The 23,829-nt window shown below is 44.8% G+C and overlaps 2 protein-coding genes and 1 long non-coding RNA gene across 3 annotated transcripts; all 3 read left to right on the forward strand.

Moving 5' to 3' along the window:
- The first annotated feature begins 965 nt into the window (after positions 1–965).
- LOC144075141 (immunoglobulin-like and fibronectin type III domain-containing protein 1) lies at positions 966–20,759 on the forward strand. Its single transcript, XM_077601919.1, has 24 exons — positions 966–992; positions 2,996–3,071; positions 6,253–6,372; positions 7,018–7,160; positions 7,235–7,334; positions 7,406–7,450; positions 8,244–8,280; positions 8,414–8,603; positions 8,689–8,827; positions 9,654–9,929; positions 10,778–11,182; positions 15,944–16,047; positions 16,129–16,332; positions 16,751–16,892; positions 16,971–17,264; positions 17,758–18,054; positions 18,200–18,379; positions 18,459–18,587; positions 18,667–18,975; positions 19,073–19,158; positions 19,342–19,534; positions 19,631–19,927; positions 19,997–20,323; positions 20,593–20,759. Exons 2-24 carry the CDS (start codon positions 3,026–3,028, stop codon positions 20,595–20,597), a joined length of 4,068 nt encoding a protein of 1,355 aa, XP_077458045.1. The 5' UTR covers positions 966–992; positions 2,996–3,025; the 3' UTR covers positions 20,598–20,759.
- Positions 12,078–15,537, forward strand: LOC144075704 (uncharacterized). Its single transcript, XR_013300609.1, has 3 exons — positions 12,078–13,782; positions 14,518–14,622; positions 15,348–15,537. It is a non-coding gene; the product is annotated as an uncharacterized LOC144075704 (long non-coding RNA).
- A 2,250-nt stretch (positions 20,760–23,009) lies between the features above and the next one.
- On the forward strand, positions 23,010–23,767 carry LOC144075142 (immunoglobulin-like and fibronectin type III domain-containing protein 1). The gene is made up of 5 exons (XM_077601920.1): positions 23,010–23,142; positions 23,203–23,339; positions 23,431–23,530; positions 23,605–23,646; positions 23,718–23,767. Exons 1-5 carry the CDS (start codon positions 23,055–23,057, stop codon positions 23,765–23,767), a joined length of 417 nt encoding a protein of 138 aa, XP_077458046.1. The 5' UTR covers positions 23,010–23,054.
- The last annotated feature ends 62 nt before the right edge of the window (positions 23,768–23,829 follow it).

A 23,829-nucleotide genomic window follows, 5' to 3' on the forward strand; every position in this document is an offset into this window, starting at 1 on the left:
CAACGATTCAATGACTTTCTTTAAGCTCAGTTCATCGTGTTCGCCATAGTAACAGGATCAAATTAGAGAAGAGTACTAAAAATAGAGTCAGGTCTGCTGATTGGAAGTCTTCTTTTTATAGTGGAACAACCAATGAATGGCGAGGCGAGGCGAGGCGAGGCTCGTGGTGATGATGACTAAATGGCTTTAGCGTCCCATATGGAAAACAGCCAACGATAGTTTTTCTTACAAATTGATGACAATGTTTTTGGCTTTAGATAGATAACTCATCAAAGCTCCTAATCTCATTTGTAAAGATATGATTCATTGATGTGGTAAGATTTTGTTAGCAGGAAGCGGAAGCAACAATGTTATCGTTCATCACGATAGTTTGAGGAAATGCGTCGTCCCAAAAAAATATGGTGACAATGATTGTTAAACGGAAAGCCTGTCAACTTTGACTTGAGTTTTCCAGCCAAACTTGACTTGAAATCAGTTTACTCGTTGACATTGATGTCAAATATCAACTCAAGCAAGGAAAAATATTTCAAGGTTGCTTCGATAAAGCGAACAGGAAAGAAAATCAACGGTACTATCGTTCATCACGGTAGTTTCTTGGGAAAATATAAACTAAAACGGAAATCCTTTTCACGCCAAATGAAACTTTGCAAACTGCTCTAAAATATCAAATCAGGAGTAGAAAAATATTTCAAAAGTGCCTCCATCCTCGCAAGAAAACCCCGCACCTTCAACCGTGTGACAAATAATAATTCTGCGCCAGATGTCCAAGCGTCTCTTTGACCCACCCTTTCACGGACACCCCCTCCCCGCGTCGAAGCCGCCCACCTTGGCTCGGTCTGGAGTAAATACAAAAAAGTCCAAAGCGCCGGCAGCCACAAGCACAAAACGCGCAAGTGCACGCCGCTAGCACCGAGGTGGAGGATCTACTACGCTGGCAAAATTAGCATCCTAGCTAAAAAAAAACATTAAAAAGCAGCGAGGAACACCAACAGGTAGGTGGCCAGGTGCATTAGGACTAAACGCCGGCTCGTCATTTCTAGCTTTTTTTATTTTACACGACTCGGGGCGGCCGTAAACGGCCGGCCGGCGTGGTAACGCCGATGGCCATCGGGCGCTCCGTCTTAAAAGCCCCGTAAAAATCTGCCCACGTTGGCGTGGCCTGGGATGGATTTGACGTAAAAGAAAAATGCATTTCTTAACAGGCACGCCGCGCCCTCTCCCGCCTTGAATGTCACGCTTTCTAATCTGGTAAGTCGCTGGCGGGCGGCGCAGAGCCGCCAGGGTGTCGGGGCCGCGTGAACTTTACGCGGCGGTATCAAATTGATACGTGGCCTTAAGAGAGGAGGGTTAGCGTGGGGATAAGATAGATCGTTTTTTTTTTCACGCGGTGAAAACAAAACAAAACAAGCAGCTGACGCCCGGCGAGTCCAATTGTGATGGCGGGTCAAACAACATTCTGAAAGCTGAGCCAGAAGTTCGCCGCCACAAATAACAAGCAGATTTTTTTACGGCTAGCCCTTTGTCAGCCCGCTGCGGCAGCAATTAAGCAAATGTGGAGATTGTTAGCGTTATGTCTTGGCCTCGAACCGACAACGCCGTGCGCTGGTTTTGTGTTCTGGGGGGATTTGAAGGCAAACTATACGGAGAGTTTCGGGGTGCGTTCGGACAGGAAAGGAGTGAATAGATATCTGACTCCAGTATCAAACTACTTTCCGACGGACAAAAGTAGGCGTTAATTAGAATATTTGGGGGCAGTTTGGAAGGAACTTCCAAATATGGAGTGGTTTTGTCAAGACACGTAAATGTACCAGAGTGATAATCCAATCTGCTAAAAATGACGGATGGCATGGATAGTTTTTCCCATGTCTTGTTTAGGCAGAAGCACTTTTTTGTTCTGGTATTCGTTAGCATTGTGTCTTGACTTTGTACCCACGATGCAATGTGCTCGTTCTGGGGGATAAACAATGAGCTAAAAATATGCGAGAAATTGTCAAATACAACGATTTTAAGGCACTTTTAAGGGTGAGGAAAAAGTCGCACACCTTTTGATGATTGGCAATGTATCAAAAGGCGGCCGGAGAGGACAAACTTTGAAGGATTGAACGTGGCTTGGACGTGGGCGGTTCCGCCGCATGATTTTTAGCTCCGTCATAACAATAAAGCAAATGTAACGCTGGGCATAAATCATGGCTGCGCTTTGAAAGCGCAAGTGTCTGGCAGAGGCGTCGTCTGCCTGGCACTCTTCATCTGGACAAATAGTTTGTTGGTAAAAAGACGGGCGCCTCAGCAAAAGGCATAAACGTCTAAAAAGGATGAAAAGAGGCCGGCTGCCAAAATCCGCCAAGTGTGCCTTCTGACAAGCATATTTGCTATTCATCAACCACATTGTGTTGTGCTAGAGGCCAACATTGTACTTAACACGCCGCACATTTGTCCAACTGGATGGAAGCTAAAGAAAGCCATCGCTGGCCTAAAATGCACGGCGGCTACCGTATTTTCCGCACTATAAGACTTCAATTTCCCCGCCAATGGATCCAAATTGGTTCATTCCCTGTGGTTAGCTACAGCTCCATCTAGTGGATGTATAATACAACTCCTAATCACTACAGCGACATCTAGTAGATGTACAACACGACCCCCAACTACTACGAACTACTACAACGACAGCCACATGTTGAACGTATGTCATTTTTGGCTCGGCTATAACTATGGATCAATGTCTAGTTCAGGGGTGGCGAACACGCGGCCCGAGAGCCACATGCGGTTCCTGGCCTAAATGAATGCGGCTCTGGCTTCACTCTATCTAAAATATTTTTTTTTTTAATAGTGGTGACCCTACTTTGCAATTTTTCGATTATCGCGGCCATGTTTGGTCTACATTAACCACGATATTCCAAAGATTACTGTAATCTTCTATTGGTAGAACAAATGAAGGAAATGGAGGATTATTTTCAGCGATTATGGTTGATGATTTTCCTCTTGTTTTTGGTGACAGAAGCCTTGGAAATCTTCCAACAGAAAGACCATGGAAAAATCAAATGTGACCAATCCAACTGCCGCTGGGCAGAAGGGTGAGTACGCCACAAAAAAAAATGTCAAAATCATGGTTGATTTTGCAGAAGTAGAAGCAGAACTTTTAAACATTGTTTCACAGGATCTGATCATGAAAGGACTTTTTCCTTGTTTAATTACAACTGTCGCCAACCTTAAAAAAAAAATTTCGACATCGGCATCGGTTTTTTTCTACCCTCAGGAAAGACAATTTCACAGAAAAGCTGAAAAAAACGGGATCCAAGAAATGCATGCATGTAAACTCTTTTCAGGAGGCAAGAAAATCTCAAGAAAAGATCATTTCATCTTCGTTTGCTGCTCTTAATGAAGACGCCAAAAGCAAAAAGTTATCTCAGTGGGGGAGAGAAATTCGTCCTGAGTGTCCAAGAGGGAAGAAAAAAAAAGGAATGAGGCGTAAATGACCCTCATAGAATTAGCTTTTTTACCAAAAGTAAGCTTTCGTCCTGCAATCGCGAATGTAGCTAGCTAGAAGGAAGCTAGCGTTCAAACCCAAGCCATGTTCGCAGTGTTGTTGATTTTGTGACTAACCATTGTGCGTCTGAATAGCGTTGTGTTGGATTTGTGTGGCTCCCATCCCAGTGCGTCTTTTTTGGTCCAAAATCTTGTCCTACTAAACTGTCCTGTTCCTCTTCCCGTGCTCCCGCCGTCGCGTGTTAAATCCACGATTGGGAAGGAAGTCCAGCGGGCGACAAAGGTAGGCGAGGCGGCGTGGGTGGAAAGTGCCGATCTTAAACAATTCACTGTGTGTAAGTGCACTGCTACGTTTGGATTGGTCGCATGCGTGAGCGACGTGGGCTTGGATGAACCCAATGGTTCCTTGGCGAAACCAAAGCTAACGGCTGCTAATGCTGCCTTTTCTTGCTAATGCGACGCCAAATGCTACAACTTGAATCTTGTAACGTTACGACTTTAATCCCGTGATATTACAACATATGACTTGATTCTCCTAATATGGCGATTTTAACCTCCTAAAACTGAAACTTTCCTGAAACTTTTCTGGCTGGCGTTCGCTAAATTAGCGACCCGAGCTAACTCGTATGGCAATTAATCATAGCGGCTATGAATCTAACACAATCAATATCTGGCCTCCGCGCAAAGGCTTACATTTAAAGGCCAAAATATATATTTTCTTGAAAATATACAATGTGCCGCATGATTTGTCCCTGTGCCAAGTCAACGTAATCAATGCTAACCATCACTCTGCTACAATGCTGTACTCTCATCCACTATGACTAACACAGAGTCCTACAGTACCAACCATCATTTACATAAGAAAAATGATCACAAGTATACACTTAAATACCCTATTTTAGCTAACGTAAAACTCTAAAATGTACTACAAAGTGGACGGCTTTCGGCCCTGGTAGAACGGGCTCTTGCCGCCATCAGGCGGCACTAACATGGGTATTACGTCTACAATACTAACGGCCGCGGAGGGAACTATCACTGTGGTTACATATTCTTTATCAAATTTAAGACATGAACAGATCTTTTCCTTATAATTTTCTCTCATTTTAGCGTGTTTCCTCACATCTTCCATATAAAATTGGGACATTTGACCAATTTCAAAGGGTTTAATGATGTGAGGACCGTGGAACCAATGAGTGAATTTACATATAAAGTACACATCTACTTACGAAATTTTCAAGTTACGAAAAAAGTTGTGGAACCAAACCAATAGATTTTGTAAGTCGAGGTACGACTGTAGCTAGTAATTACAGTAATAAGTACTAGCCTGCAAAACATTTACTGGTAGGCCCGCAAAATAATATACACTACTTCATGTGTATATGGTTACTACTTTGCGGAAATGTACTTAATACGGCTGGTTACCTAACGGATTAACCGTGAAAAGCGAGGGATTACTGTAGAACTCCCACAACACACTCATCTCTTAACAAATCTCGGCTGGGATTTGTTACATTGTGCTTTATTTTAACCAGCGTTAAAATAAAAAAGGCACTTGACAAGTCAAGATTTAGGCGAACGAAGCAGGTGAAATACTGCACCGACGGTATTTGGGAAATCTGCTGTCAGCCTTACAAAGTGAATTGCCGGCGATGCGATGATGGGATGGCGCAGTCAGAAACGTCATTAACGCGCACTGGGGTTGCAAGAAAAGGCCTACGTGCCATCGGCGAGCAAATGGAATCCTTAGAAAGGTTGATTTGCCCTCTTTTGTCAATCTTGGAGATTTGAGAAGCTCAAAATGGTGGCGCCTTACAGTATAGCCTTCCTGCTGTTGAAATGGTCATTACTGTAATTCTGTAATAAGGCTCAGCGTTTGGCGTTGGTACTCACAAATGTTTACCTAGCGCCCGAGACATTTTCTCTACTGTTTAAAAGCCCTTGGCCGTTTTTTTATGCCTTGAATTTGGAATTTCCAAATGAAGCTACAATGTACTCGAAAGCTATTTTCAATTGACTTTTAGATGGCGGATATTCATATTTAAATGGCAGTGTCGGTACTGGAAAGCTATTTAAATGCTAATGTTAGCCAGGAAGTTATAGCCGTTAGTTGATTGAAAATGAGGCCCTTGGACTCCATGTCCTTGAAATTGAGCCAAAAAGTGAAACGTCTAAACTCAAGTCGTTTAAATGAAATTTAATCAAATCAAATGAACTTCACAGTGTTATTAGGAGGCGCAATCACTGTTTATTTCTCATGGGAAATGCCACAAAATCAACAGCAAGTGCCCAGCTAGGGAGACCAAAAAATGCCCTAATCTGCAGGATGTAACCCATACAGGCGCCAAAATTAACAGGAAATAAGGCAAAATCGACAGGAAGTGACCCAATAGTGCTGCTAAATCTAAATCAAGTCCAACAGCATTGCATTTAGTAGAAATAGTTCTGGGTATTATTCGGCAAAAATAGATATTTTTTAAATCCAATAGTTGGAAATTCAAATGCAAAATTTCCCAACAATTTTTGAGTGGTCCTAAAACCTTCCCAACAATTTTTGAGTGGTCCTAAAACTTTCTCGTGTATCCCAAACTTTTCAAATCTCTCGTTACCTCTCGGACCGCAATCGACGGCGATAGACGTCCGGTCCCGGTCAACCCGGATTGGACGCCTGCCGCCACCGACGTTTGTTTGGATATAGCTTGGACTAACTACCACGGCACATTCTTAGCCAATGGCGGTGAATAATTCCAAAAACCTTTGCCGTTGTAATAGCCATCAAGAAAAAGTCCAAAGTTCCGGGAGTCATGATCACCCAGTTTGTGGAGAAACTTCCCGAGGGAACCACAACCCCGGATTTCTCCCGCAAACCCATCGCCATCACCATTCAAGAAGGTGAGTTTCCAATGTTTCCACCCTGATAGGTTTACTAATAGATATACTTTAATAAAAACAGAGAGACATCGCTGACACATTCCAGCGTTGAAACTTGCAAGTGAGAATCGTCCTGGCTCGTCCTCGCCACCGTGACATTCCGAAGAAACGGCATCCTCCTCTGTCCATTTAGTCGCGCATAATCAAAACGCTTAAGCGAATAACACCATTAAGGTCAAAAAACAACTGCCACACCAATTGCATATCAGGTCGGAAACCAAAAACGCCTGCGTAAGAATTTGCACAAGTAAGCATACAAGGTGACCCGAGCGGATCGGAAACCAAAACAACTGCGTAACAATTTGCACAAGTAAGCATAATAATTTCATACTGAGCGACCGTATTTTTAAACAATATGCGAGTATTTTCGGAGGTTGATTCGATGATCGCCATCTGCCGGAATCCAAGTCAAAGCAATTTAAGAGTCCTTCGCAGATCTTGGTTGCGAACTCAGATCAACAGTCCTCAGCCTTCAACATGGTGACCTGTCCCAATATGCACATATATAATAACATCCCAGAACAACCCCAACACCCCAAAAAATGTCTCCATCTCCACTCACTTCTTCTATCTTACTCTTACTTCCTGTATCCTCCCGTTCAAAAGGCAAAAGCACCTTGTTCAAAGCCATCGTGGTGGGGAATCCCAAACCCGTGGTCACGTGGACCCGGGCCGGGGGACAAATCGTTTTCCACCCAGACACCTGCCGGCAAAATTACAACGAATCGTCCCACGAGCACACTTTGGAGGTAAGGCCGACGAGACGGCGTCGACGGAGCAAAAACCACGTGGGGTCATCCTAAAAACTCCCGTGCTTGTCCAGTTCCCCAAGGTGGTCCCGGAGGATGCCGACACCTACAAGTGCTACGCCACCAACGATTACGGTCGAGCCATTTGCACCGCGCTCCTCACCGTCATCGAAGGTATTTTGGCCGTCGCTCCGACTTTTAAGAACGCGGGTGAAGATATAACGCTCTTTGTTTTGGCTTGACAGTGGGCTTCTCCAAAACCAAGGAACTGCAAAAGACGTACGGCGACGGTAAGGACAAACAGCCAAGAACGGCTTTCGTGTGAAATACGCCGGCTGGCTAGTGTACGATCGGAGTTGCTTTCTCGTGGGGATGCCCTAAAAATCAACGGAAATGGTCCAAAAGAGAACAGGAAGTGGCCCAAAAAGTGGGAGTGCCTCAAAATCTACAGCAAGTGACTCAAAAATGTGCAGAAATAAACACCAAGTCAAGCAGAACTGTTAATACGGTTAATGCAGTGAAATCAATAGGAAGGGAAGTATCGGAGAATAGAAAGCGCAGGTAAAGATAAAATAGAAAATGTCAATGAACGATAACAATCCGGGAAATAGGAAAAAAAAATAAAAAAAATAATGCCGTTGCTATTGCTACAGGATGAATAAAGTTTAATCTCATCTAATCTAGTTTAGCCAATAAAAATTGAGTATTTCAGATTGACCTGCCTACTTGTCACGCATTGGCACACAAGACATGGGATTAAAAAGGCATATTTTGCACAGGTACAGAAATTAAGATACTAATTAGACCTGAAATAATGGGCGGCGTTAAACCCAAAAATGACATACTCATCGTCAGTAAGAGTTACGCAAGGAAACATTTATCAACTAAAACAAATATGACAATGGGTGTGTGATGTCATTCATAAGGAAATAGTATCAAATATTGACTTATTTCAATTTTGCCCCATTATCGTGTATCAGAAATGTGCATTTTTAACATATTAGCCAAATGATTGCACTAGGTGTTTTCTATATTTTTGTTTTCATGACTACAAAAGAATTCTGTTTATTTTCCGCCTGACAGAAATCCCCGATTTCCTCCGAAAAAAGCTTAAAAAACGGTAAGTAAATCTGAGGCAAATCTTACCTTCAATGTTATTCCCATACATACAAAATGTTTTGCCGTTTCCCTTCAAATACTTGAACTTCTTTTGAGCAAATCCAAGTTTTAAAATAAGGTTTTTATTCCGACAGAGCGCCCCAGGTCGGAGCGCACGACGACAAAGCGGCGATTCCCGAAGAGAAGATTTTGGAAATCCTGATGAACGCGGACAAGAAAGACTACGAGCGCATCTGCATGGAGTACGGCTTCACCAACTTCCGCGGGATGTTGAAGAGACTCAAGCAGATGAAGCAAGAGGAAGAAGACTTTGACGACGCCGAGGTACGCCGGCCCCCCCTTCTTCTTTACGTCCTTTTATTCTTTCATTTTACAAATCATTTGTGCTCATCATTTACCATCATGGCAGGACGAGGAAACGGCGCCCTTGGAAAGACGAGAATATGATGACGTGAAACCTCCTCCGAAGTTAGCCAAAGTTAGCAAAAAATACCGTGCCGAGATCGACTCTGTGCAAGTGGAACGGGGATCGAGTCTTGACATTGAAGGTACGCCATCAGAAATGTCAACGTATAGATATCATTTCCATGATATTTTTTCAGGATTTTACAAATACACAAAAAAGCGGTAATTGGATAGTTCCCGCAGGTCATTTCATACGCTGCCGAGTTAGCCTAACTAGAGACTATGTTCACATTTTGGACAATGAATTCCCATTATTTTGGGTGTGCAGCTGTTTATATTTCCCCCCAAAAAACTCCTTCCTAGGGACTACGGTGCTTACCCAAACGATCTAAAACGATATAAAGCATTCTACCAATGCTATAATCGGCCAAAAGATGTCCCTACTTCCTCTCAAAATTAGCATAGCGGCTCCCCTGCCAACTGCGTGTGAGTAATGCCTGCACAGCAATTGAAAATAGCAACGCCAGATCCATATCGACACAATTTGTTCCAATTGCATTAGCGAGTCGTATATTACTCATACTTAATAACGCCATTCATACGAGTCTTCATCGTCAAAGATATAAATAACAAGAAATATATTCAATTCAAGAACGACATTGCTGGGGGGGGGGGGAGGGCTTGGGGGGGGGGGGAACTCTAAATTGTTGTTTTGACTACCAGAGGCAACATTTTACGCACTTAACATATTTTCTGTCTGTCTCTTGTTAGTTTTGTTAAACGTTGGTTAAGTATTGCACATTTCACATGGATATGCCTTTTTAATGCAGGTGTCCCTTTTCTTTTAGTTTCAATTCAGAATGGAAATAAGAAAAATGACGATACGTGGGGCATTTGGACCAAAAAAAAGCAAGTTTTATCTGACACGTGTACGGAAACATTGACCCAACGTCTTTGGTCATTCCTCAGAAGCCAATGTGGACTTTGATGTTAAAATCCAAGAGGCCGAGGCAACGGAAAGACAGGAGGACGCCATCTTTACATGCGTCTTGGCCGAACCTCTGGACGAGGTCCAATGGGTGGGCAAGGACGGGCCCCTGACCGACGGAGAAAAGTTTCAGATCGGCGTTTCGCAAGACAAGCTCACCCACCAGCTGATCGTACGCGACTGCTCGCCGCCGGACACCGGCGTCTACGCCGCGGTGGCGGGAGACAAGTACTGCAGCGCCCGGCTTATCGTGGGAGGTGAGAAATCCGACACGTATCCTTTTTTTTCGATGAAAAGAAACGTCAACGGAAGAAAAAAAATCAGTGCGATGTGGCCCAAATGTGGGGTAGAAATGGTAAAAACCTCAATTTATAGCATGAGTTCCTCGCAGAACGGTCAATAACGAAGAACGAGAGTAGCCTTTCGTCGGATCGAAAACGATGCAATCAAACAGAAAATACGTACACAAGAAATATGAAAATTTCAATGGAATTGTCTTACCGTCATTTGTTGATCTTGGCCTTGTTTGGGACTTGTTGCTATAGCTTAAAAGCTAATGTCTCATTTTCCACAATTCTTAACTCTTTGCCGTATTGCTATGCCTCCTTGCTCAACATTTTCCACCATTTTGAACTCTTTGCTGTGAAGAAAGAAAAAGGAAATCCATTATTTGTTTCTTCCTTTTGAACATTCCAAACCAATCCAATACTATACTATATTTAATCATAATTGAATCCAGGCAATTAGAATTCCCTTTTCGCTCCGTTTTCCGTGCTGAGCTCAAAATATAGAATCTGTTCCCCAAAAATTGAACCTACTTAACGTTCTTGTTTTAAAAAATGTTAAAATAGAGACGTATTGAAATATGAAAGACATTAAAATAGAGACGTATTGAAATATGAAAGACAATCACGTCTCCAATGTGAATTTTAAAAAGACTATGTAAATATCACATGCAAATAAAAGCAATAAATCGGTAAACTGAAGGAAAATCTTGACGTACGTGAAAAAAACATCCATTCTTGTTACGACAATTTTTATTTGAGCTCGCATAAAAACAAAAGACTAATCAGGTAAACTCTCCCAATACATTTGAATCCCCCAGCCACTAAAGAGAGCGGCCAAGAAAAGCAAGCGCCTCAGAAAAGCATGGCCCAAGACCGGGTTTTGCCCAAGGTGCCCGAGGAGAAGCAGGAACGCCCGCAGAAAGAAACGGGGGTGAAGCTAGCGACGGCCGAGAAGGCTCCACCGCCACCGCTCGCCAGTCCGGAACCCCCGCGGCGTGAGGAGCCGCCGGCGGCGGCTAAAAAGGAGGCCGTCCCGGCCAAGGCGGAGGCCAAAGCTGCCGCCCCCAGGAAAGAGACGGCAGAAGCCAGAGTGGTGGAGGAGCCTTCCGAAGCTCCCGTGGAAGAAGATGAAGACGTTGGGGAATGTTCTTTATTCATAGAATCGCACGAGGAAGTGGAAGCCACGGGGGGAGAAGTGGCCCCCGTCCAAGAGATCATTCAAGGTAGGTGGGATGGTAAGATTTGATTACTTTTGGGTTTTTTTTCTGGCCAAAACGTTCCAAACGGAGGCATCACGGTGACCAAACGTGGGTTTGATACCCAGAAAAAAAAGTCCAATTTCCAATGGCACTAACGTTCAAGTCCCAATCCATAATAAACCAAGATTTGCGGCTACATTTATAGCTGACAGTCACAAAGGTCCGAGGAAGAATGCTGATTTTTGATCTTTTTTTAAGAGCAAAAAATAAATAAACAAATCAAAAAGTCTTCCCTGTAATTAGTAATAAGAGATTATGCGACAACTTGCATCGTCACACCATATAAAGTGTTTACAATGCCTATGAAAAAATATTTTAAATTGTAAATATACTTGGCTTTTCAATATAAAGCTTTTATTCCCATTGAAAAGGACAAAAACTTCAATTTAGAGGATGGACGCCCCATAAAAGTATTTTTCTTCACACGTTCCTTTGAATCTTTTTGTGTTTTGGACACTTTTTTGATGGCGTCTAATCCATGTTTTTTTCATCTGCCACTCATCCTTGACCGTCTACCGACATCAACCAAGAAAGAAAATGTATTTTTATCGACTTTGACCTAAGGGGGGGTAGAAAAAGAAAATCCATTTTTTATTTGTTTGTTTTCACACATGGAGCAAAAATAGGAGCTCACCTGGTCAAAAATTGGGAGCATTTTTACTGTTGCTATATGATATTAGCCCTATTTCATTCATGTGAAATGTTGCTGTTCTAGTTTTGTTTTCCTCTTTTATGCCTTATTTGTGTTGTTTAATGTTTAACCGTGTCTGCTTTTTCATGGATTTGCAGCAGCATTACCCTTGAAGACAATCCATGTCCTAAAAAGTGGCGGCTGGTGATTTAAAAAAACAATTTTGGGGGAAGGTCGCACGGGCACAGCTACATAACTGTCCGGGAAACGCATATTGCAAAAAATAAAAACGACAATTGTCAGAATATGAAAGGACACCAAGGAAAGCCGATTAAAGTAAACATTAAATTACAAAAACAAATATCACTTGAGTGTTAAATTAGCAGCTAACCTACTCTTGCTTGATAATTATTTCTCAAAAGCCTCAGGCGAATAATGAGCAACATTCAATAAAATGGAAATATCAATTATGAAACACACCGGTGGTAAAGTGGTTAGCGCGGCGCCCTCGCAGTCCTGGGGTCAAGGGTTTGATCCCAGGGTGGAGTTTGCATGTTCTCCCCGGGCTTGCCTTCGTGGGTTTTCTCCCACATCCCCAAAAACATGCGTGCTAGGCTAATTGTAAGCTAAATTGCGATTGGCTGGCCCCCCCATTCAAGGTGTAATGGTCGTAATAAAATCCCTTTATCCATCCACTAGATGGAGCTGTAGCCAACTAGAGGGAATTTCATTCAACGATTACCCGATATTGATCCATTGTCATCGGCTTATAGTCTTTTAGTTGCATCTTATAGTGCGGAAATACGGCACTTTGATTAGATGTATGCGGTGTCTGTACTTTCCCCCTAAAATTTTGACAAGCCGCCACTGGTCCTTTTTTTTTAAAGTCATTTTTATTTTGAACTAAGAAGAAGACATCAATCAAGTGTGTCTCAAAGTTGATTGATGTTTTCCCAAAAATGACGCTAAATTAAAAACCGGAACGGCCGCTGACGTTTCAGTTGCAACTTGGAGGTAAGTAGTACAAAGTGTGCGTGTCAAAGTGTGTATTAATAACAGATATGAGAGCAAATATCAAATACGAACCTTTCACGTTGCGCGTAGAGCTTTAACGCATTGACGGCGATACAATTGACGTGGGATCGAGCCATTTGGACTGGGAGTCAAACTGGATGGGACGCTGTCGCTCCATTTCAGCCGTCGCACCTGAAATGTCAATCACAGTGAAAGGGTTCATGATCACCAATGGGAAAGTCAAGGATAATTTAAAAAAAAAAAAAAACTTCCAACATGGTCGCAAGCCAAATTGCGGAATCCGAAGGAAATTGGGATTCCATAAATTGCATACTCGAATAAAAAGGCCAAGTTAAAGGCAGCCCCGTTAATTTAGACCAGGATACATCGTCGTCCGTGCCTATAAAGTTGATTTTAAAGGCCCCGCGTGATTTGAAGACACTTCCGTTAAAAGTCAATGGCTCGCTTTGGAGAATTGATGTTTTTTTTTGTTTAAATGGCTCTTGTGCTGACTTGCAGAGTCGTATGTCGGTTTTACAAACATCTCGTTAAAAGCGCCGCCATTTTTTTCACGAAGCTGCCGTGTATTATCGCCACTAGGAAAGGAGGCAAGTCAAAAGTCTGCGGCGAAACCAATGCCTCCCAAAGCCAAAATGGCGGAGCCCAAAGACGTCGCTGTCGGTAAGAAAGCAGTTGACTCTAAAATAAAGAGCTAAGCTTGTTGGAAATATTAGATCATTTTTATCGGGCAGTGGAACGCTATGCCATCTCTTTTGCGATGACTGGTCAGAAAGCTTTTTTGATAACGGATATCGTTCACCAATAGGCAAGAACGAAGGCTCGGAAACGACCAAAGTCAAAGGCCAAAAAGAACAAATTCCCCAAGTGAAATTGGCGGACGAGGAAGACGCCGTCTTGGGTAAGAAACGCTGCAGATAAATTAGCGGCCGGTCAGAACTGGGGATTAAAGTGGGGTATTCACAAAGAATTGGAAATATTGGGAGTGTTCGCCGCACGAAAATCGCTACTTAAACGTGACCTTATGTCGTACCTATCTTGACCTCTGGACCTAAACTCCTGATTTTTTTTTTAAAGAAACTTTTAATCGCACTCTCGAAAAACAGTTAAACCGCAAAATTATTTGTGTTTTTACCCCACTTTTGACACATTTAACAACAAATACACGACCGCGCGTTAAAGCTAGGGATGTCCCGATGGCATTTTTTTCTACCTTAAATCCGAGTCAGCTGATTTTATCGGGGTGCCGATACCCAAACTGTCCCCGACAGATACTTTAAAAAAACGCATATTTCTACACCACTGAGATTTCTACCCTCCTATCAGGATGCTAGCTTTAGCGTTAGCTTCCCACGAGAGCTACAAGAACTTTCACCCTCCGCTGTTTCCGCCAGTATGGAATAAAAAAATTAGATTTTTAATTATTTTGGAAAGATACTTGTACGTATGGACTGTACAGTCACTTGGAAGCAGCCTTAAAATTTTAATCACGATCTTTAGCACCCGAGTGCAGGTCCGGGGACATCCCTAGTTAAAAAAAAAACGATCTCAGTCGACAGCGGAGACGATTGCGAATAGTTTCGCCGTGGAACACATGGATATTTTGGATAAAAGTGCCATTTATTATCACTAATAGGAAATGAAAACGATGAGGAAACGGCCGAGCAAAAGAGTGAAAAGTCTGAGGCTCTTGAAAACCCTCCCAAAGAAACAATTGCGGACGGCAAAGACGCTGACGTTGGTAAGAAATTCCCCAGATCATTTCGTGGCTTTAGCGAGAATTAAAATATTGATGTGCGTCCGAGTGGGGATGGCATTTCCAAAGGTTGTTTTTAAAGTCCATTTTCATTGACTGATCACAAAAGCCTCATATCAACAGTGATTGTGTTTGTCAAGTGTAAAAACGTGTGCGTCACCACGTGTCAAACATTTGTGCTTTTGAGGGCATTTTTAGTCTCAAAAGCAATCTGCATTTAAGCATGGACGTGAAATGGATGTGTGCGCGCGTGTGTACTTGTGTGTGGAATGACTATATTTTTGCAATTATCGGCCACGTGTAGAAAAGGCTAATTGAGTTGGATAGCGCAATTCAACGCAAGCTAATTCAATGTTCTTATAATCACATGACATTAGCAAGGGACAATGAAAACAAAAGCTAATAACCTTTCCAATCAGGAAAAAAACAATGCAATTTACACAAAGACAAGCAATATAAAGCAAGATAGAAATTGAACTTTAAAAATAATAATAATAATTGGCTACTGAATCCAACCTGGATTTGAAGCCAGGCCACCACAATAGCAGCAAAACACACAACTGAGCGACACACCAACTTGCATGAATTCCCTCCTTTTGCGGAAATACGCTTTGTTTCTGACCATTTTTTCCCACTTTTGTTCCTCTTTTATAAAAACTCAAATGGAGCAAATAATAATGCTCTGCCATTCCGACACCCGACCGACACAGAAAGTCAGAAAGCGATGGAGATGGACGAGGAAGAGGAGGAAGAAGAAGAAGCCACAGCGGTCAAACGCGTCCGAGTCAGGCAAGGCCCGCTGATCGAGGACACCACCATCGGTAAGACGGCGTTTGTTGCCGCCGCATGCCAAAATACTTTTGGATTTTAATGAAAAAGTCATTGGCTAGCCCCCCCCAAAAAATGACTTTTAACGACTTGTGGCCGAGTTTTTCCTTTCAGTGTGTGTGTCCAAACTCGACTGGAAGAAATGACCTTTTCCAGTCATTGTTTCTTGACAGGAGTGCCTTGATTTCACCTTTGAGTGCCTTGGTGGATATGCTAATCCAATGGGATGCACTCGCGAGGGCACCCCGCCAGGGAACCCCTCGCCATGCATCTGCGTCTTAATTAGCCCCGATGACCAGAGGTAACGTATTGTCTGATGGATGTGTGTGTGTGTTGTGTGTGTGTTTTCACCGCCGTTTGTGCTACGTGTGCATTCATGTTAGCTAACCATCTCGCTTGCTTCCCGCCCCTTCGTCAACGCGTTGAGGGCAATTACTCAAACGAACCCGAACGGCACGGCGGTCTTGCGTGGCGTCAGAGTCGAGACGAAGGGCGATTGGCCGACCTCGGTCGTACGATTCGACTTCGGAGTCGTTCGAGGAGGGACGAGAGACATTTTTGAAGGGCGGAGCCTCCTCGGTCGTAGCGTAGAATCTCGGTTTGGAAGTTCGTAGGACCCAATAGAATTGCGACTGAAGGTGAGTGAGTTCCGATGTCAACAAGGAAAGTGCGTTGCGGTGCGGATGGGGAAGTTTGCGACCATCGGAGGGCGTGGCTAACCTGTGGCTCGATCGGTCCTCAGATCCGGGCGTCCACTTCCACGTGGGACTCTCCGACTGTAAAGCCATCATCGGGGAAGACGCAGAACTGGTGTGTAAGCTCAGCAGCGAGGAATGCGAGGGGATCTGGTACAAAGACGGGGAAGAGGTAAACAAATGGACACACTGTTTAGATAGCATATTTTCAAGATCAAGTCAAAAAGCTTCTCCAAAATGGACAGGCTGTGGTAAGAAAAATCCACGGCTGCTGTTCTTTTGAAATATTACGTATTAATAGACCACCTTGGGACCTGAACTTTTTGGTCACAATATCCAAATGGTCATAAAACCTTTTTTTAAAAACAAAGCCCCAATCAAAGTAGATAACGCTTCAAGTAACATTTAATTCAAATCAAAGCACTGCAAAACAAATTCAAAATGCTCTGTTAGTTTGTTTTGGTGCAAAAGCCTCGGTAATGTTCGGCCGAAAAAGATCTTTACGCAAGAATTTGTCCAGCGAAGGAATAATAAACAAGATTAGGCTGGTTCTCGGACCCTTGGGCTCAGGACAATACGTTTGTTTCCAGATCAAGTCCAACGAGGGCATGACCATTCTGAAAGAAGGGAGCTACCATAAGCTCCAACTGCACAAAGTCCCGGAAGAATTTGCCGGGAAATATAAATTCGAAGCAGACGGACGAAAGACCGAAGCCACGGTGGTCGTGGAAGGCAAGTGTGGCGACGGGGCGATATTCAAAACGCTCCACTTTCCGTAAAAGTTCTAATGTATTTTTTTGTTCTCCTCAGATCCGCCACGGTTTGACCCGGAGGAACTGAAAACCTTTCTGGCTCCCGTGACGGTGAAAAAGGGTTACAAAGCCACCTTCAAGCTGGCCTACGTGGGACGCCTGCCCATCAAAGTGCAGTGGTTCCTGGAGGGCGAAGAACTCTCGGACGAGGCCAACGTCAAGCTGGAGATGTCGGAGGGCTCCACGCGCCTGCTTCTCATCAAGCTCCAGCGCAAGGACAGCGGGGAAGTCAAGTTGAAGCTGAAAAATGAGTTTGGGATTGCCGAGGCCATCACGCAACTCGTCGTTTTGGGTGCGTCCGGTGCCGCCGTTCCATCCCCCAAATTCCATTGCCGGCCACGCTAATAAATCATGTCCACTTTGGCTTTTCGGATCCAATTGGAATCAAGCCTATGCCTAGTTTAGAATAAATACAAAGCTTTTCCCCAGTCAAAAAGTACATTAAAAAATAAAGGCAAGGGAAAGTTTCCCGTCACTTTGACTTTGAATCTAAATACAAAAAAATATATTTCTTAAATATATTGACGGTCAACGGCTTAAAAAGGGTCATATTTTCCTAGTGAGAAAAAAATTGTCCTTTAAGTCTAAAAAGCTTTGAACAAAAACAAATAAAATGACCAAAGAACCATTGCTATTAAGACACAGTTTTAATGGCAACCGCAACTACGATGTGGCCTGCGACTAAAATGACATGGACCTCCACCCCAATTCCCCCAATTTGGAGAATGGGATGGGCTGTATTTTCAAACATGGTCAAAAATCCATTGAATCCTTTCTCGGGACAGATAAACCCAGTCCCCCGATGGGCCCCCTGGAGATCGCGGAAGCTTCGTCCTCGGCCATCGAGATCAAGTGGCGGCCGCCCAAAGACGCCGGCGGCTGCCAGATAGCCAATTATATCCTGGAGCGCCAACAGGTCGGGCGCAACACCTGGAAAAAGGTGGGGCCCATCGGTCCTCTGGCTAAATACAGGGACCCTGACGTGGACCATGGGCGCAGGTACTGCTACCGCATCAGGGTGGAGACTCTAATGGGTACCAGTGAGATGATGGAAACGGAAGACATTCAAGCCGGGACCAAAGGTAAATCCTTCACGCTCACACTAAGTACTGATTGAAAACCGTACTACGAGTCTCACGGGCCAAAAGAAACCCGAAAAGGCGCCGATTATTATTTAGTTTGTTTTTTACCCAGAAAAAGCACCGATTATTTTATTTTTTTATCCAGCATACCCTGGGCCCCCATCTCCCCCAAAAGTCGCCAGCGCCTTCAAGGACTGCATTAACCTCTCCTGGTCTCCCCCCGCCAACACGGGAGGGACCAGCATCGTGGGTTACAACCTAGAAAAGCGCAAGAAAGGAAGCAATTTGTGGGGTCAAGTCAACCCGCCAGAGCAATTGATCAGAGGTAAGTGGAGCGATGCCAATTGTGGTCGCCGACGTTTGGAAATCGCCGTTTGAAGGCCGATTTTTGACACCTCCCGCAGCCAAAGCCTATGCGGTCAAAGACGTGGTGGAGGGAATGGAATACGAATTCCGCGTGTCGGCTATCAATAATTCCGGGGCGGGCGAGTTCAGCACGCCTTCCGACTTTGTCTTTGCCCGAGATCCCAAAAGTAAGCGGCCGGCGGGAAAAAAATGGAGGTCGACTCGTTGGGATCATCGTGAAAAGTCTTGGCTTTGACCGTTTGGCAGAACCTCCCGGAAAGGTCATCGATTTAAAGGTGACCGACTCCAGCTACACCACCCTGTGCTTGGCTTGGGCCAAACCCAAAGATATTGAAGGCGTGGAGGACGAAGCCAAGGGATACTTTGTGGAGATCCGGCCGGCGGAAAACACGGAATGGACCCGTTGCAGTACCACCTCGGTCACCACCAATTTCTACACGGTGAAAAACATGAAGTCGTTGGGCATGTACTGGCTGAGAGTCATCGCCGTCAACGACGGGGGAGAAGGAGCGCCCAAGGAACTGGACAACTACGTCCTGGCCATGCCGCCCCCTGGTGAAGAGGCTTACTTTTACGCTTGAACCAAGCGAACGTTTTTTATGGTGAAAATGAAGGTCTTTCAAAACACAAGCCTTTTCTTTTGTCTACCCAGTCAGACCACGCTTCACCGACACCAAAATCAAGAGCTTCATGGTGGTGCGAGCCGGGAATTCGGCACGACTTACATTGAATTTTGAGGTGAGGTTTTCAGAAACGAGCAAACGCTTCATTTCAAGCGATCTGCTGATCGCAGTTGACCTATTTTCGGACCCAAATCCAAGTCTTCTGAGACTGAGGGGCTCCAAAAACTGGGTCTCTCAGAAATACTGAAAAATATGTCATCGGGACATCCCTACCGACAATCCATTTTTAAAACCCTAGGCCTCCCCTTGGCCCGAGGTGACGTGGCTGAAGGACGACGTGCCGGTGGGGAAAAAAGTGACCGTTAGCAACGCGGAAGGGACCTCGCAGCTCCTGATCCCTTCTGCCGAGCGCTCCGACTCTGGCGTCTACACCATCGTCGTCAAGAACATTGTGGGGCAGGAAACCTTTAGTATTGAAATAAGAGTTACGGGTGAGTGATCCATTTCCAAATGCAAATAAGTGAGCAACGCTACCTTTGACAAACGGCATGTCCGTACCAATCCTTTGTTTGGGTCCACGTTTCTAGACGAGCCAAAACCTCCAGGCCCGGTGGAGATCGAGGAACACGTGCCCGGCACCGTGACCGTTTGTTGGCAGCCTTCCCCGGACGAGAAACGCGACGACAGGTTGCATTACATGGTGATGAAGAGAGACTCCAGCAAGCGAACGTGGAACACGGTGGCCGATCGCATCTTCAACAACAAGTTCACCGCCTGCAACATCATGCCGGGCAGAGAGTACCAATTCCGGGTCTACGCCAAGAACGACATGGGCTCCTCCAAACCCTCCGAATCGCCCAAATGGTTAATATCCAACAAGAAAGGTTGGTTGTCCGGGGAAACCGGTATTGGTTCCCGAAAAGGAGCTCATTCCGATGGACCGTTTCTTTCAGAGAAGTTCACTCTGAGGATGCCCCGGTCCAAGACCTGCGATCTCCAGTGCCCCCCCAAGTTCCTGGTGCCCCTGAAGATGCACACGGCTCCCCAAGGATACGAATGCTACATGAGTTGCGCTTTGAAGGGCGACCCGACGCCCCACGTCACCTGGCTTCGCAACAACGTGAGCCTGAACACCAACACCAACTACTACATCTCCAACACGTGCGGGGTCTGCTCCCTGCTCATCCTGAGGGTCGGCGCCAAGGACACCGGAGAGTACAAGGTGGTCGCGGAAAACCCCATTGGGAGAGCAGAGTGCTCCACCAAGTTGACCGTGAGGGGTGAGATCTTACCCCGCGGGAGATTTCTGCGTGGTAAATGGCGGGGGTGTCAAACGTGGAAGTGGCCCGATGGGGAGTCCCATCCAACTCCCTAGCGGGCCACTCCCTGTCACTTCCTGACTGCTAATTTGTAGCTGGTTCATACTGGCCTGAGCTTTAGTTGGCATGAATGTGGCCCACCAACACAAGAGTTTGACACCCCTGGTATATGCGGTTTTGTTGACTAAAAAGTCATCAAAAATTCCACCTTTTTTTTTTCTGTGTTCCAGATTAAGAAGACGGAAGACTTGAAAGGAAAGCCGCCATTCGCCTGAAATGATTGGCGCTGATCTTCACAGTTGAAACGGCATGTTGTTCTTTGACACCCCTTCTGATTTTCCCCTAAAATTGCTTCCTGCAATAACCCCCCAAAAGATTAAAAATACTTCAAAGACTATGTGGTCCTGTTGATTTTGGGGCGTTTTGGGACACTTACTACTGTTTGTTTGTTCATTTTGAATTGAATTGAATGTTGTTTTAATTGTCATGATACAAGTAGAATGAGATTGAATGCTTTTACCACCAAGTACAGAACAGGAAATGATGTATAGTTGCCCTAGAATGAAGAGGAAGTGACCTACAAATGGCCCTTTCAGTGCCATTGACAGCGTGGCGGATTGGACGTCTCGCACCGCAGACGCTGGCCAACGAGTTGACAGAAATTAAATCTCCAAATCTTCAATTTTCAACGTTGTGCTGAAGCTTTAAATCTCATTGTACTCGGATTATGACAATATAAGCATTCAATTCAATTTCATTCATGAAGCCTGAAAATAGCCAAAAAGTATAAACGACCCAGACCCTTGCTGAAGGTATACACGCAGCTAATTTATCGCAGCTAATTTATGTCCACCTCTTCTTGTATTACCTCGCAGTGCATATTTTTTTTAAGAGGGGGTCCAGGTCCAAGTTTAGTCCCAGCGAAGAAGCAGGGGTCAAACATTTCTTCCCTCGGCGGGAGGCCACTTCTCAGGTTTAGGCCAAAGGGCCCTTGACGTGGGGTGAAGAAATCAAATCAAATTGGGAATTTTTATCATTTGTATACGTGGATTGGAGTCGTCGCTTTAGTTAGTACTCAAGGTCGGAATTTATCCGGTTAAGGGCGAAGATGCTCCGGCTAAATAATTCCAACAAAATACTGTACGTCAACGTTTGGGTGACGAGGGAGGGAGGGAGGGGCCAAGGGTGATGGTTTACTATCCTCCCGCGCCCCCCTTTTTAGGAAACCCTATCTTTTTTCGGTCCAAAGAGCATGTGGGGAAAACCTATCCCGGAGGACTAGGTTGAAAAAGCCAAGGGTAAGATTGCCTCTCCAAGGTTTTCACTGCCACTCTCGCCATCCAGTTGGCAACGACACGTCGTCGGCGGGGGAAAAGGAGGAGGAGAGAAAACTCCAGTGGCAAAAGGGTGAGTGGAAAAAGCACGAGATGCAAAAGAACTTTTCGGGAGTTCGATTTTGTACCTTTGCTTATGACGCAAAATGAACGCTTTATGCAATTTTAAAGCAAATGTGTACTGGTAAACCAGCAGTCCCAGACTCTTTTCTCTCTGCGGACCAGCTAATTAATGGGGAGGGCGACAACTTGAGATAAAATTGTGTGGGGGTGGGTGGGGTAGGTGCATGAACGACGTCCACAACGGCAAAAATAAAATAAAACAGTCCCAAGAATAATGAAATAGACAACAAATGACATGTCAAGCCTTTGAAAGGACAGATTTGTAACTGTATTGACGGCACGAGATGTCCAACCTATTTGAAGTAGGAGGCTGGCAGCGAATGAACCCACGTCCGTTTGCTGCCACTCTCCCACTTCAAATGGATTGGACGTCTACTAGTGATAAACACAACATAAGCTGTTGGCGGTCAGAGAGAAAAACAAAAGACACATTTATGTACATATGTAGATAAATATATTTACAACATTCATTTAAAAACTAATGAATCCAACTGAAGAGTACGTAGTACTGTACTTATTGTCTGCCCCTAATATAATTCGCAGGATCAGCTAAACTATGAAAAATGTGTGATTTATAGTCCGGTATATACATGTATAATTTGTTATTTTTCCGTGACTGATGGCTTTATGAGCTGCGTTGCATGACAAAATGGCTGCAAAAAGTGGCGCTGGTCACTTGCGATGATCTATAGGTGGCCGGCGAGTATTTGATGACCACGGATGGCCTTTCTGGCATTTACGCCACACGTGTGGAGTTACTGACTGGCTTGTGGATATCTGAACCGTTCCTCTCAAATTTGCCTCTATACGACCATCCCCCGATGTCAGCTCTCCGCTATTCGTGTCCAATGGTGGGACTTTACTTTAAAATGACACTTGATAGACGTTACCAATAAACAAGTTTACTATACACTGTTGATTTGGTTTTCTACAATGAATGTAGTCAAGTTTCCTCCAAAAGATTCCAATTACACGCGGCTAAATACAAAAGATCAATTCTTCCATTATTGCACTAATTCATTCCGTGTTCGTGTTTCAGAGAACGCCTGTCCAAGCGGTGAACATTGATCAAAATGTTTAAGCTATGTCGCACAAAGGAGGCGGAGCCGGCTGCCATTGGGCAAGGTGACTTTTAGTCCCAGAAAGGATGAAATTCAGTCCGTCAAATGTTTTCAAACAATTCCATGATTTTTGGGACAGTGAGGATAAAAAAGAAATCCACCGTCCCAGGCGTGATGATCACTCAGTTTGTGGAGGAAGTCCCCGCTGGCAAGAGCACCCCAGATTTCACCAGGAAACCCATCGCGCTGACCATTCAAGAAGGTAAGAAATATAAAAGCCACCGCTCCCTTTTGGTGAAGCAACCAGATGGCTGGTTTCCAGGAAAGCTGGCCGTCCTCAAAGCCATCGTCGTCGGCAGACCGACGCCGACGGTGTCGTGGACCAGAAACGATGGGGAAATGGACGGAGGGGATTACGACATGGTCTACGACGCGCACTCCGGGGAGCACCGGCTCCAAGTCGGTTCACAAAAACGAGCCAAATGCACCGACGGAGAACGGGATGATTGCCGTGACTGTCTGATCGGCATCTTTTTTGTTTCTTGCCAAGATACCGGACGTGGCGGTGGAACACACGGACATCTACAAATGTTTTGCCAGGAACGAGTACGGAAAAGCCGTCGTCACCGCCGCCTTAAATGTCATCGAGGGTGAGTGGCTGAACGAGGGAATGGGATTCAAATGGCGCTGGGAAATAAAAACGGGATCCTCCTCCCATTTCCAGTTGGTTACAATAAGAGCAGAGCCTTGCAGAAATCTAGAACAGGTACGCACGAACTCCGCCACCGTTGGCCGTGCCGAGTCACGCGTACGTTGACGGAATTCTCCCCGAACCAGCTATGCGAGAAGGACCCGAAAACTTCAAGAAGCTCTTGAGAAGCACGTAAGTGGCGTGTGGCAATATCCCACCACGTGTCGGTTGGTTTTCGGTGTCTCGCCAAGGGCCGAC

The sequence above is a fragment of the Stigmatopora argus genome, chromosome 6 (assembly GCF_051989625.1).
Source record: "Stigmatopora argus isolate UIUO_Sarg chromosome 6, RoL_Sarg_1.0, whole genome shotgun sequence".
In the NCBI taxonomy this organism is placed as follows: domain Eukaryota; kingdom Metazoa; phylum Chordata; class Actinopteri; order Syngnathiformes; family Syngnathidae; genus Stigmatopora; species Stigmatopora argus.